General features: G+C 38.9%; 1 protein-coding gene across 5 annotated transcripts in view; it reads right to left on the minus strand.

The window, feature by feature from the left end:
• Positions 1-15883, minus strand: part of PRKG1 (protein kinase cGMP-dependent 1) — a 1199428-nt gene that overhangs the window by 106244 nt on the left and 1077301 nt on the right. For all 5 annotated transcript variants that reach the window (XM_038576027.1, XM_038576026.1, XM_038576028.1 and 2 more), the window contains one exon: positions 10464-10538. In XM_038576027.1, coding sequence (XP_038431955.1) covers positions 10464-10538 — 75 coding nt within the window. The remainder of the gene's footprint in view (positions 1-10463; positions 10539-15883) is intronic.

A 15883-nucleotide genomic window follows, 5' to 3' on the forward strand; every position in this document is an offset into this window, starting at 1 on the left:
CTGGCATGTGAAGCTGTTGTTCTGATCACGTGTTTCGGTATGGAAGGGAATATTAATCAATATGTATGTCAACAGCCCTCCAAAGGTAGGGGCTTGTCTACTCTCCTCATTCATGTCCAAAACTCAAAAAAGCACTGTCTATATTTAGTCTGTTGATAAAGTTTATCACTTTAATGGCCTTTTCTGTCTCAAGACAACTTTTTGAAAAAAAAAAAAAAAAAAAAAAGGAAAGAAAATTTTGGAGCCCAATTGGAAAGAAGAGTTGTTATATTGACTAAAGAATATTCTTCATCATTAAGGCAACTAATATAATAAAGAGAGTCCCATCCAGAGGAGTGTGCAAAATTAATCCACTGAATAGTATGGTGCAAGGGATCTTGATTTGGGAGGACAGATCCTTGAACAAGATTGTCTTCAGTAAAATGGATGTATAGTAAATTGTGACATTTTGATGAGCCAATTTGACCACCATAATAAGCACACAGCACTTTAGAAACATCAGTATTAGTTAAAAAAAAAAAAATCCTTGGGAAAACTAATGAGGAGTTACTTATACACCCAATGAGTCATACTTCCAAGTCCTTAAGCTGAAAAGTGGCCTTAAATTCTTCATTTTAGGGACCTGCTTTATCCCTTTTTCAAGGATCCTAGGATCATTATTATTCAATATGTTTAATCAGTAATCTATCTAAGTTGTCTAAAATATTTGCACAGTTTCTGAATATTAGAGTGACAGCTTTTGTCTCATACCCCAACATATCTGACATAGAAGAGCATAAGCTGGTTGCCTGAAGTAATTAATACAGTTCACAGAATTGACTAATATTTGCAATTTATGCATCGGGGGAAAATAGTGTGATACGCACAAATGGCTGTGAGCAGCAGTCATACTTCACTTCCACGATGTCTCATCTTCCTCAAATAACAATTTAGAAACATAAATTAACATAGTGTGTTGTGTTCATTGCATTAAAACAATTGACATTGCCATTTTAATTCATTATTTAAAAATCATTTCTTTCTACAGGGATTCATGGGAGAAGTATTGGTATAACATTTCCAGTTTCCAAGGTACTCTGTAATTTTCAAATGGCATTTTATTGAAAGATAGCCTGGCTTATTATCATATCTAAATGTCATATTGGCAAGAGAAAATTGTATGTATAATGATGAAAATGAAAACCACTGTTTCTAAAAGCTAATTTATTTAACTACTATGAGTGATCAGAATCCACTTCAAGCAAAACTGCATCAATTTTAATTTAAATATTTGGAATAGAGTAAGCACTTAACAGCAATATTTTCAGAGTCGAAGGGGAGAGAAATGTAGCTTAGTGACTTCTATTAAAATACAGACCCACAAGTTATTCCATAACCTTTAGGAGTCGGTCTTCTGTTGCCCACCACAAAGATGTCTTCATTATAAGTTTAGAACACAGCGCACATGGAAATAGTGTTTATGTAATAGGAAGTTGCACGTCTAAAGGTATGGCTTGTTAACTTCCACATTCTAAGCATCTACACTAGAAAGGACTTGAGATGATTGTTTTTACAGATTAGAAAAAAAGCCGGTCCAGGGATGCTAGTGCGAGGCGCTAGACCTTGGGTTCAAGGTTACACGGAGAAGCTGGCGCGGGCCATGCTGTGACTAAGACCCACACCTCCCCAATCCATACCCTCTTGGTATGTGCACACGGCCTCACCAGAGGGACCTCTATTGACACTATCAGCCTTGATCTCCCTAGGTTCAAAAGTTTTCATTCAACAGATGACTGGATAAAGAAGATGTGGTACATGGGCAGCCCGGGTGGCTCAGCGGTTTAGCGCTGCCTCCGGCCCAGGGCGTGATCCTGGAGACCCAGGACGACCTCCCTGTATGGAGCCTGCTTCTCCCTCTGCCTGTGTCTCTGCCTCTCTCTCTCTGTGTCTCTCATGAATAAATAAAATCTTAAAAAAAAAAATAAGATGTGGTATATACAGAATGGAATATTACTCAGTCGTCAGAAAGGATGAATATCCACCATTTGCTTCAACATGGGTAGGACTGGAGGGCATTATGCTGAGTGAAGTAAGGCAATCGGAGAAAGACGATCATCATATGGTTTCACTCTTATATGGAATATATGAAACAGTGAAAGGAATTATAAGGGAAAGGAGGGGAACTGAGTGGGGAAAAATTAGAGAGGGAGACAAACCATGAGGGACTCCTAACTCTGGGAAACAAACCAAGGGTTGCAGAAGAGGAGGTGGGCAGGGGGATGGGGTAACTAGGTGATGGGCGCTGAAGAGGCCACTTGATGGGATGAGCACTGGGTGTTACACCACAGGTTGGCAGATTGAAGTCAAATTTTAAAAATGTAAAAACAAACAAACAAACCAAAAAACTAAAGGTTTTCTCCTGAGAATGGCTCAACTTCACATGCAAGGCCGCATTAGCATTATGCCATATGCTGTCTTCACAACAGGGAGAGAGACTGCCTGCATTGCAGAGGAAAAGATGTTTCAGTTGAAGATTATTACTTTTCAGCTGCCACTGCTGAGAACACAAGGGCTATCCAAGGCATGACTATATCCTGCTTTTTTAAAAATACCGTATCACCAACAGGCTCTGGGACGTCGGCACATGGAAAAGGCGCACGCACTGGCTTGCTCCCTTTTCTTTCTTGGGCTCTGACAACTCTGACCTCATTGCCACATAGGACCAAATCATCCTCATGATTTACCGGGCTCTTGAACTTCTGAAAGTCATTTCCCACCGTGGTTGTCCAGCACGGTCCTTCCCTTTCAGAACAAGGGAGCAGCCCGGAATCCAATGGTTGGTCGGCATGCACCAAGCAAGTCAGCCGTGCTAGAATTTTCAATTATCTGCAGTCCTCTGCTGTGTCAATTACAAAAGGTCGCACGCAAGGACATTCTGGGAGTCACCTTTATGAAGTCTTGCTACCCAGGGAGCCTTACAGATAAATGCTGCCGAGGAGAAATTAATAAACGGCCTTTGAGCGTTTCACAATTTTTAATGAAACAAAGAAGAAACAGTCCTACCCAAGGCCACGTCGTTTCATCCTGAAAATCATTGCATAAAAGAGCCACTGCATCGGTATCACCATGGCTTCAACAGACATTGCCTTTGATGCTCTCGAGTGACAACTCGCAGCCAAGGTTTGATCTGTGAGCACTGGGGGGCCCTAGAAATGGGCCCACGCCTCCTCCCACCCTTGACTGCATGTGCTGGATTTTGAAAACTCAAGAGCACTCGCACAGCAGAGAGCCCTTGCATTCATCCAGGGCCCGACCGCTGAAAATTTCAGTCTCCTTCCTGTGCTTTGGCCCTGCCAGAAAAATGTAAAACGGGTTTTATTGCCCAGATAACGGGACAGTCTTCTGACTACTGAGCCCTGGAAGTGGTCAGCAAGTTCTCGTTCTGGCTTGAGGGCGATTTCAGAAAGCCATCCGGTGTTCTTTCCATTTAATTGGCGTATTGCTCACTTGAATTCTTCCCACAGGGGGCAAAAACAGTTTTCCAGGCTCATTTCCCTGAGAACTGCTTCCATCAAGACCACGTTAGTTTAAGTAAATGGTTGATAAGACTGTGGGGATACTGAGATCTGTAGCCTAAAATGCTTGGCAGAGAAGCCCTCCTAAGAAAAGTTCAAATTTTCAAAGCTGGGGTGTTGCACACATGCAAACCCATGTGTGTCTGATTGTGCACATAGAATCTCATGTTTGCTCCACCCTGGACCGCCCTGGGGCACTGGGGGAGAAGTGAAGAATAATGCAGACCTCTGTTGGGATTTGCAAAGCTTTGTCGTTTTGAGATGCCTCTGAGGAGTGGATTTCCAAAGGCCTGAGTGACTTGCCAAAGAGCACAGAGCCACCACCTGGCCCGCGACAAGCAGGGTGAGCAGCTACAGGGTTGTCTCGGCTAATGAGATGTAACGAAAGAGAACATTTGCGCTGCGTCACGTGTGTCAAACAACGAGGCTTGGCACCAGAGCTGTTCTGAAAACACCAGACTAACCTGTTCCTTTGCAAATGAACTTGTGAACAGAAGGGGAGCTTTGGAGGACTTTGTTAGGGAAGGAGGAGTAACATTTTTATCTGGACTCAGCCAGAAGGGCCAAAGGAGTGGTCCGTACGCAGGGAATGTTCTCTTGCAAGGAGTCCGAGGAAGGCACTGCGGTACTGCATTGCTTCAGGGTCAATCCTGCCACCTGTTTTGGGGGGCATCTCATTTTTTCTTGCACCCTGATGAGAGGAGCCTGCATTGCACACTCCTTATCGCCAGCTCCCCACCACGGTTTCAGCTTTCTGGTTTACTTTTTTCCTTTCTGAACTACGTGAGCCTGAGAATCCATTTTTCGGGACAAGTTGGAGAGTAAGTGGAAATGAGAGAGAGGTGCATGGCGAGGGGAGCAGAGCAGGGCAAGATGGTGATCCCAATGGCATCTTTACATCTTTGGGCATTTTGGGGGCTCCTTGCTCAGGGTCCCTCTCTCCTCCCCGTGCCCAGGGGGAGGCCCCGCTTGTCTCTGCAGGAAGAGGAGCTTATGTACATATTCATGCTAAGATAGCAGGAAAAAAATATTAAGTCCTCTTGGGAGAATTTTAAATGTTTACAGGTTCTTTAAAGAGGGGATAACATTTAAACCTAAAGGAATATTACCTAATTAAAACAGAAAAGTAAAAATCTACTTAAGGAAGAAATCATCGCAAAATCCGCTTTTGTCTACGACAGTTAAAAGCACCTGAGACCCGCTTGCCTAGACTTTTCTACTCTCCCCTCTCCTGGACTGAACATGCTCCTTTCTCTATCAATACTGAGGATCTCCAGAATCCTTCCCCTACACATTTCTATTTTACTTGACATTTCCTAAAGTTTCGTAGAAACTCATTGACCCTTGTTTCTTCATCTCAGGTTCATTTTCAGTCCATGGTAGGGGACTCCATCCCTGCCCATCCCAAAGTGAACATGGACCAGTGGTTTGATAGATCCGATTGGTGCTTGTTAACCGACGCTCTAGAACTCTCGACAGCATGCAGCATCATCGTCTCCTCCCTCATGCTTGAAATGCACCCTGTTCATGGCTCCTGTGATGCATCTGGCTTTGCTTCTACTTCTCCTCTCTCCTTTTTAGTGTGTGTGTGTGTGTGTGTGTGTGTGTGTGTGTGTGTTCCTTCTCTTTTTCCTTCTATTTTAGTGAATGCCATTGTCTCCCTCTGGTTTCTAGACCCCAAATCCTTGCATCATCATTGACCATGCTCATCTTCATCACCAACATCTACATCCTTAAGGATACCTACTGGTTTCCCCCATATGGTTCTCTGTTCACACTGCTCTTATGTCTAGTCCTATCTACCATCACCGTTCCCTGGAAAATACTGTGGGTTCTCTGCTTCCACTCAATACTCCTCCAAATGCTGAGGAACGGGTGCTCAATTGGAACATACACCAACTCATCTCTTTTGGTAACTGACAAGCCTAAAGTGATTTTCCTAAATCCTTAACATCCGATCTCTGACTTTTACATTCAAGGTCCCAGTCTTGATGGTATTTGGGTTTCTTGAATAGCCAGTCTTGTTTCCCACCTAGGGGGCCCTGTAAATGCTATTTCCCTGGCTACAATGCTCTCTGCGCTTAGTTGCCTGGGTAATACCAATTAATTCTTGCCTAGCCAACACCAGCTAATTCTTCAGAACTCAGCTCCAAACTAGATAAAATGTCACTTCCTCAGGGAAGACCTCCCAGCATCATTAATATGTGTGTCTCTCTCCTCCTCATTGGGCCTTATCACCATGAAGGCAAGGTATACGTGCCCATTTTATTCACTACTTTATATGTAGCATTTTGTAGGGATGCAGAAAATATTTGTTGGCTAAATGAGTGCCTGAGTCAAAGTGAACAACCGTGGTTAACGCTCGTACGTGAGGGGCGAGAGAGTCAGCGCAGGGTCTTTAAATCTATAATTCAGATCAGGTGACGACATAGATTAAAACATGAGTGGACTCCTGTGGAGGTTTATGTAAATTTTGCCATGAGAAAGAGCTCCTCGTGGAGAATGATATTGAGAATCAAGTTAGATCACAAATAAATGCACTTACAAATCTATATCCATAGAGCTTCCAGAACTGCAAGATCCATAGTGTTAGAAAACGAGTTTTCTACTCAATATGCACGTTGTGAAGCACAATTCCTGACTCATCATTAAGTAAATTTCTAAATGTTTATTAAATGAAGACATAATCTCAAAGGAAAATAACGTGTACCTATCATCACAAATGCTACTTTCTGCTCTAAATAAGGTTTAATGATGCTTAACTTTGATCTGCTGTTGTTTCTTCTAATGGCTTTGTGATTATAACTTCATATTTTGGAAAGAGAAGCCCTTAGTGGATAATTAGCAGCAATCAAGAGAAGCTTAAATATGCCATCAAGGTAAAGTTTCTGTCAAGAATAATTTTCTTTGTAGGAAATACATGTCGTGAAGCAGGCCGAAGGCTCACATCCAGCACAGAGGAGTTCTGAGAACCATCTCGCTGGGACATTTCTCTCTGGCCCACCCCCTCCCCCCACCCCCCACGGGTCACCCACGCTGAGAACTCACCACGGTGCTTCTGCAAGTGATGCTCTGTACCTTTTGTAGACCATCCTGCATCTGAGGCCTGATTATGCTACCAGCTAGTGAGTTTCTCACAACTGACCTTCTAAATGTCTCAACTGAATTGATGTTTACAGCCAGGTCTACTTTTCTTCTTCTTCTTCTTATTTTTTTTTTCTAACCCAAATAGGCATAGTCAATGACACAACACCAACAATAATTTCACATGGATAAATAACGTGATCATGTTAGAAATACTAATCTCATCTTTAGTGGGTTCTGCAAAATCAAGGAGATCTTAAAAAAATAAAGCTTTCACGATGGAGTCAATCAACATCTCCGTTCTAAATGGTATAGATTTTGGAATCTATATAGAAATTGAGAGTCAGGGGATCCCTGGGTGGCTCAGCGGTTTAGCGCCTGCCTTCGACCCAGGGTGTGATCTTGGAGTCCCAGGATCGAGTCCCACATGGGGCTCCCGGCATGGAGCCTGCTTCTCCCTCTGCCTGTGTCTCTGCCTCTCTCTCTCTCTCTCTTTAAAAAAAAAAAAAAAAAAAAAAAAGAAATTGAGAGTCATTACAATTATCCAGGGAATTTAGACAATTAGAGCATGTCCATGGCCCTTGAAATGGCAAACCTTAGAAGTTCCTTAAATACTCATGAGATAAAGGGACAAGGTACTTAAGGGGAAGAGATCTAATAAAGAGACAACAGCATTGACACAAATAGATATTTCATTGTGTTAGTTCAAGCTTTGCCTCTGAGTGATAGGATACCTAATTAAAATGATACTTTCAACTTCAGAAATCTTCAGATATTAAGTACTTATTAGAAAGCTAGAAGATGATAACAGTGTAAAGGGGATAACAAAGATTTCTGCCAGAATGAATATATATATACGTATTTGGCTATTTTGTGGAATAAAGTTACATTTACCAATTTCTCTAGAATTAGGATCAATGATTTTAGACATTTTTTTCATCAAGGTATTCCCATCTTCTAAGTAATAATCACTCTTATGGAAGGTGGGTTGTGCATTCATTTGGGTTTAATATTACTTGAACTAAAAAAAATTTTTTTTAAGGATTTTATTTATTCATGAGAGACACACAGAGAGAGGCAGAGACACAGACAGAGGGAGAAGCAGGCTCTCTGTGGGGAGCCCGATGTGGGACTCGATCCCCGGACCCTGGGATCACACCCTGGGCTGAAGGCAGGTGCTCAACCACTGAGCCACACGTGTGCCCTGAACTAAAAAAAATTTAATCTCTACTAGTCAACTTCTATTCGTGTATAAATATAACTAAGTTCCAGTCTATCAAATGTATGGTTCAAATAACAATATCTTGAGCCACTTAGATGGAAATAGTCATTTTATTGCCCGTCTTTACTCTTTAATCATGATTTCCCCCTTTTTTTTTTTTAAGTAAGCTCCATGTCTAGTACAGAACCCAAGGTTGGGCTTGAACTCACAACCCTGAGATCAAGACCTCAGCTGACTTTTACAGAGAGTCAGTGCAAGGTCTTTAAGTCTGTATTTCAGATCAAGAGATGTAGATTGTAAATTAAAACACATGACTGTACTCATCTGAGCCACCCAGGTGCCTCTAAATCTTCTTTTCACTAAATGTTACCATTTTTACAAAAATTATGTTTATGGATATTTTCCAGGCTAGTTTAAATTTCAGGATATGCTGCCAAAGAGAGAGTAGTCTGTCTACATCAGAGTAAAGACTTCCTGCCCATGAAGTTTTACATAATCAATATGCAGTAATTAGCTATGAATCCCAAGCCATTTATCAAATGCACTAAGATATACTTCCAGCGATTACTTCTACCAACAATATCCTTCGTTTTTATAGCCCTTTGTAATGTACAAAGTAATTCTACTGCCATCAATTAAATCACAGAAATATCATTTTAAAGGTAAGATAAGGACATTGAGAGGCACTGTTAACTCATGACCGAGATCACTTGGTTGGAAATGACAGAGGCAGAAACAGGACCTGAGGCTTCTGCCCCATGTTCAGAATCATATTTTTCATATCGATTCCCTTCCAATGACAAGTACCCTCACCCTTCCTGTCTTGTAATTGTCTGATCTGGACTTCAGTGTTTTCATTTACCTTGTTACTTTTGATGGAAGCATGTGCAAGTGAACCCACAAATATCAGGACTCATGAGATGCCCACACGGTTATCTTTATAAAGCCAGTGGGACATTGAGAAGGACAGGGCCAATTCAGGACACTTGCCCATCACTGACTGGTTTTAAGCCTATGACTGGACTCAACTTTGGGCAAATAGGAGTTATAAAAAACTTTCATTAGAACAATCTAAAATTTAGCAAGAAACAGAAACAGACCAAAGAATGCTTTACTTTAAAAGACCTCTGACTTTTTCTAATAAAAGTATTTAGACAGTTGCTCATGCAGATTTTAGATAAATTTTGAAGATTACCACCAGTTATATACACAAAACATATATGATGTGATATATATGTATATGAAATGACCCATGGCAATCTTAATAGAATATATATATATATATACTCAAGAAAAAACATGCTAACATAGATTATAAATATTAGCTTTTATGCAGCAAATGTGCCTCTAAGGATCAAGTCCAGTAATAACAAAGGGAGTTTTAGGATTCTTAAAACTGGTAAGGATCTTAAATGGCCTGTCTTCCACCTCAGTAGGATTAGTGCCACTACCAGAAACTAAAGTCTAAACTTAGCATAAATGTGTATTTTAATCTATTGTAGAAAACCAGAAAATTAATATCTATCATCCACAGTACAGGCAATCCCCATGACCGTGTGGAGTTTGGTGTTAACACCAGCTGGTGCAATTGCAAATCTCTGCAGAGGCCCTGCCACCGTCTAAGCTCAGGATAGAGGTCTGTGTCCCTCCAATGAGCAAAGGAAATGAAAGTAAATATACAGAGAAAAAACCATGATTATATTTAGACAACTTTGAAAATAATAGAATTTTATCAGCCAAAATGAACTATAGTACCTAATTTTTTTATGTCTAGGCCCAATTTTTAATCTTAGATTTTCAAGTCAAAAGCACTTTTTTTTTTTTGCCTTTGGGGTTACTACAAAACCAAGCAAATTCTGCCTCTGAACTATCTCCTTACTGATACATTTTTGTCAGTTTAATCCTTCAGGTGTCCTGTGAGATATCAATATTGACTTGCTTATACTTAAATCGGTTCAGTGGAGAAAAGAGGGGAGGATTATAAAGATTATCACTTTTTAAAAGTAACCTATAAGTTTTTTTCAGCAAAGACCAATCTCACGTAATTTCAAGTCTTTATCAAAAAAATTCAAGCTTTGTCTTAAAGGTAGAAATATTAGTAGATAAAAATTGTATTTTGTTATACAGAAATGATAATTAATGGGATACGTACTGTCTCATCTCATTCTGATACCTTCATGCCACTGCAGTTCAATGTAAAGCAACAATCTATTTGTACCAGGAAATATTTCCAGCCTTATTATTTTCCATATAATTGAACTATTGAACGCAACAACCACTATTCATTCAGAAAGTATTTCCTATGGGAGAAATAATGTGTTCGGATTCAATTATTTATATTGGATTTTACACTTACCATTTTCCCTTGTTGAGATTATTTTCCTCCCAAAAATTAAGATTTTGTGTTTAAGAAGACGCATATTAAGCCTACTATGTAATCATTACCTTAAAATTTCCTTTTTTCCCCCTTCTTAAGCAGTTAGTTTCTTACTGTCAGAGTGTTGGGCTTTGTTAAGTACCACAAAACAATCTTATTTTTATTCAAAATCAATTTTTAAAAATCAAGATTGAGGTCAAAGGGGGGGAAAATACCCATCACTTACTTTGCTTTAGCTTCTGCATCTTCATATGCTTTATTGGAAACATCATCCAGTCCTCCAATCAAATGCTTGAAAGAGCTGGTGGGAAAAACACAGACATTAGGATAAACCCTCTACAGAGTCGTTATAATGACAACCTAGTCAACCGTATACTGAAACAATCTAAAAGGATCTAAGTAAAACTGAATTCAAGCATTTAATTCAGATACATTATTAAGAAACACACTACCAGATAGTGATAATGAACTCTGAGAGCAGTGACCCCTTCCGTCTTGTTTGGGTCTATGGTTCCCAACACCTAGAACTGTATCTGGCCAAAGCAGAGGTCCAAAAGAAAGGATGGAATAAAGTCTGTGACACATGAAATGATATATCACAAAGTTAATGGGTCACTTCTACTAGGGAAATAACAACATGATCCACCAGTTACGGAATGTCTACCGTATGCACTATCCTTTCAATTATCTTGAACATATAGTAATTCCAAGTCTCTAACACACTGTAAAAGACAAGCATCACTATTGCCACCTAACAGAATTGTAAACTAATCTTCAAGGGCAAAATACATATGCAGAAGAGAGGGAAAGAACAGAAGAGAATTATAGGAATGTCAACTCCTATAGGATACTATAGGGTTAGCCCAAAATGAACACACACACACACACACACACACACACACACACACGACAATCACCCTCGAAAATTACTGAAATGCAACCACAGTAACCCCCAACGCTACCAAAGTCGACTGAACAGAGGACCAAAGGCAAAGTGTATCTTCAAAGTGTTCACATAATAATCAGGGCCCTGCCTTACAGGGGCTTGCCTGCCGGGTAATAACAAATAGTTACAAGCAGTCCCGTGAGTCGGTATTATCTCCACTGCATAGATGAGGGTAGTAAGGCACGAGAGGGTAAGGAACTGATGTCAAGTCACACAGCCAGGAGGAGTGAAGGCTGATGGGGAAGGAGGCCAGCATTCTCCCCCAGACCCTGGAAACCTGCGCTGTGGCTCCTATTCAAATCACTGTGCCTTGATGCCGACCATCAAATCTCTAGCAATGTCTAACATGTATATGGAAAATGGGAAAGTGCTGTAAGAAATCACATCCTAGTTTTCAATCTCTATAATCTCAAAGCCTGGAAATGCCTTTGTGTCTTGTATTAAATAACAAAAGACGCCTGATCAGATCCTGAAACACAGGGTATTTGTCAATGTAAGTTTAAATGTTGTTTAACCACTTTCACAGGCACTGTTTTGTCTTTTTTTTTTTTTTTTTTTGAGAGTTTGTGTGTGTGTGTGTGTGGTGGGGGTCAAATGTGTAGAGAGGAACTTGGTGGTTGCTTGGGGGCCCAGCTGAAAGGAGGTGGGGCAGCCATGAACTCCGGCTTTTGGGTAGTGATCTCATCTGGAGGACAGGGTAACTGGAACACTGAGCTAAACCACAGAAGATTTCTAATCCAAAAAGGGACCTAAAGGATGTGACAAGAGGCAAAAGAATCGAGCACCACAGAGCGTCAAGTTTTCTGTGATGAATTGTGGTCATGAACACCAAGTGAGTGGAGGCTGCAGTTGGCAATGGTCCTTAGACAACTTTCAAAAACATATAATGATCAAATAAATGATTAATAATGATTCTTGAGATTAATTTTCAAATGGGATTTTTTCCATTGTTCTTTAAATAGCAAAATTCCCCCACCTTCCATAGAATGCCTCCATCATGATTTAGAGAAACTCTCTGAGGCTAGATGAGTTTCCACTGTTGAGTAAAACACAGTATTTTGCTGTGAAAATCAGTAATATCTGGTTGATTTTCTGTTTCCATGGATAATATAAAATTTAACCACAGAAGGTGTAAGTTACGTGTGCAGGATGACTCCAGTTCTGCAGCACATCCAGGACCATAGTCCATGTCCCCTTATCCCCACTCCTGTCCTCTACAATACCTACAATACTCAGATATTTTTTTAATATGACCACATCCAAAAACCATTTGAAAAGGCAATGACAGGAACCCAAAAGCATAATGTGGTAAAACAAAAAAGCAACAACCCCTAAAACAGCTTTTCAAAGGCATTCAGACAGTGTTCTTAAATTTTTAACACTCATAGTCATTTTGAGTTTAAGTAGTTAAAAAAAAAATCTTCCTCTTTGCATCTAATTGGACTTAAATATATCATAAGCAGGATGGGATATTATTTAGATTTAGAGGGTGAATGGATGACAAATGAGATAAGGATGAAAGCTTTGTAATGTAAGAGAATCTGTCCATCCTAGTAGGTTTGGTTAAAACAACATGGATCACTTTTTGAAAAGGCAGTTTGAAAGTCCTATTCACAAAATGTACAAATGTAAACCCCTACATCTGGTGGAGCTCTACAGAGTTTAAAAAGCAGAAACCATCTAATCATAGAAATGAGTTTAAAAGTAAGTAGAGCCTGATTGGGGGGGGGGGGAACACGTTTAGAATGGTTATGAGCTCTTTTTATCCACTTTTGTTAAAGCTTAGTCATATCCAATGACAAGTATCACATTTAAAAAGAATGAACAAAAGAAGTATTTCAAGTGTGACTTTCTCATGTTAACTTTTCTTAAGTATCCTTGATTTAAAATATGAGTTTTCTTGGGGTGCTAATGATTATTTCTTAAAAATTTTTTAACTTAAATTCTGTACTTCTTAGATTTAAAAAATGAAGGGAATGATATGAACTCACAAGAGGCTCCTATCTTGATATGATAGGAACTTATTTTTGAAATAAATTTCCTCTAATTAAGGAAAATGCTTTTCATTTAAAATGTAATCAATTTATTATGGAAAAGCTTTTTTTAAAAAACGATTTTATTTATTTGAGAGACAGCGAGAGTGAGCACACGTGCCAGCAGAGGGAGGGGCAGAGGGAGAAGGGAGAGATAATCCCACCACCCTGAGATCATGACCTGAGCCGTAATCAAGAATCAGATGCTTAAGTGACTGAGCCACCCACGTACCCCTATTACAGAAAACTTTTAAAAATTGAGAGAAGAAATTAAGAAATCACTCATTGTTCTCTAACCACAAATAACTAATGGGAATATCTTTACGTATTTTTTTACTTTATTTTAGGTAGAGTTTTATTGTTGTCGTGCATAGACTTGTAATGTCTATTTAAAGCATCTATGACATTATGATAGATGATTTAATATCTATGATTTAATATCTTGATTTTTAACTTCATATTATAGAATTTAAGTGTACAGTTTTATTTTTTTAAAAACTTCACAAGCACTATTTTCATGGACATATAATAGTACATTACGTGTACACGCATCGTGAAATACCTACCTATCCACCTACACAGGCAGAGCCCAATACACATATGCACACACGTATACAGGTAAAGCAGGGGTGTGGCACCCATGTACAAAAACATTTGTGTTTACACTGTTATAGATTAAACGTAACGGAATTTCTTTTTAAAGTAAAATACCCAGGACTATAATCTTGTCTTTGAAATTGGAACCACACGTCCTTCGCAAATGATCTTTATTTAGAAAGCAATCCTGGCCAAGCGACGTTCTTTCAAACCCAGAACAAAGCCATCCTGCTAATGGTCTAAGCATCCTCAAACAGTAAAGTCAACCGTTATGCTTAACTAAAAGTTGAAGAAAATGTAGAATTTTTAAGCTGTGTTAAGTTCCAAGTGGCTGCTTCTATGGATCCCTGCGATGAATAATTTAAGAATCTTAGTAAGTTTAATTGATGGTATTATAGAATTTATCATTCCTGGTGCAAGCATGAACTAATTAGTGTCGCATTTTTCCCTCTCACAGATATTCTGCAGGAACACCTGCCATCTGTATGGCCCCTTATCAAAGAGGCATTTGGAAAAGTATTACTATAGGTATCAGGTGTCTTTTTAAATATTTATCAAGTCCGATGACATTTCTTGACTATTAAAAGGAAAGATTTTCGCTGTTCTACTCATAAAGGGATTATAACACAATGTTTTACAAACTTTTAACAGCTAATGAGCAAAAACTATAAAATATTTTTTATCATTTATAACAAGGATGGGAGACCAGAAGACTTTTAGATCTGTTTATAGATAAACTCAACAGTTTATGTGTGAGTTGTATTTCAGCACTGTAAAATAAAAGAACCCATTTCACATATATGCCAGACATACTCTGGAATAAATGAAGAAGACATTAATGAGCTTCACTCATTAATTAAATTGGAATAAATTCACTCATTAATTAAAGTGAGACTTTAACTCCACATATTTCAACAGCAAAATTTATTGCATGCTGAGGCAGTATCAGGCAACTTTCCTCTTGCTTTTCATGGGATGTGAAATCTGGTTTTAACAAGTCTTCACAACACTTAGAGGGGGCGGATAAAATGTGATTAGTTGAACACACAGAGGTAGGGAGAGATCAGATGGGAAATCCCTTTTAGGTATAATGCTGGTAGTTTGAACACACGTGCAAGAATGTGGGTGGAAAAGAAAGGAAAGAGGACAGAAAAAGGGATGAAGGAAGGAGAAAAGTCTGGATCTAGGAAAGGAGGAGAAAGGAAGACAGGAAAGGGGGCGGAAATGTTATGTTCACATCGAGAATGGTATTTGCAGAAATTTTCCTTCAAAAGTATCAGTTAAAAGGCCACATTTCCTATGGAATTTTTCTGTTTTAGAACATTATGGTGACAGTAACTCAGTGGGTAATGATTTCAGTTATTAAGATGCTTTCATTATTAAGCCAAAACATCCTTTTGAAGGGAGCTGATTACTCAGTGGTATGTCTAAAAAGTGTATAATTTTGTTCTTCGGTTGTGATATGATGAGACTTCATCTAGAGAGAAATGGGCTATTATATTATTAGAAAACCAGTCCAAATGCCAGAGATGAGCTTTACCATGCTGCTAAAAAGTGACAGCATTTACATTTCACTTTACAGTTTATATAGCACTTTCTTCATTAATAAATTTTTTATGTGCTCAGTAATACATATTAATTGATTTAGTCTTCATGGTCTTTTCTCCTCTTTTCCACTAAATTGGGGATCTTGTATAAAAGTGCTTAGAATAATTTTTTTTCTCAAGTTGAAAATAAGGTGGGAGATCTCAAAACTTATAACAGTTTTTTTCTTGATTATATTTTTAAATAAGATGCTATTCTATTCTTAACAGTTAAAGAAGTTTGTAAGTCAAAACGAGCCAAAGGTAATATCTTAAAAACCAGACATGACTGCAAATACTTCAACAATGCTAAGCAAATTTTTGCCAAGCATTATCTGAAGTCTTGATAAAACTCTCTTTGACAGGTAATATATGATTATACCCATTACACTTTCTTCACCTGAATCTTGGCTAAAGCTTTAAAAATATATTGTATTGTATAATGTATTAAATAAAATACAAAGTGTTTCAAATTAGTTGGGACATT

This window comes from Canis lupus, chromosome 26 (genome assembly GCF_011100685.1).
Source record: "Canis lupus familiaris isolate Mischka breed German Shepherd chromosome 26, alternate assembly UU_Cfam_GSD_1.0, whole genome shotgun sequence".
NCBI classification, from domain to species: domain Eukaryota; kingdom Metazoa; phylum Chordata; class Mammalia; order Carnivora; family Canidae; genus Canis; species Canis lupus.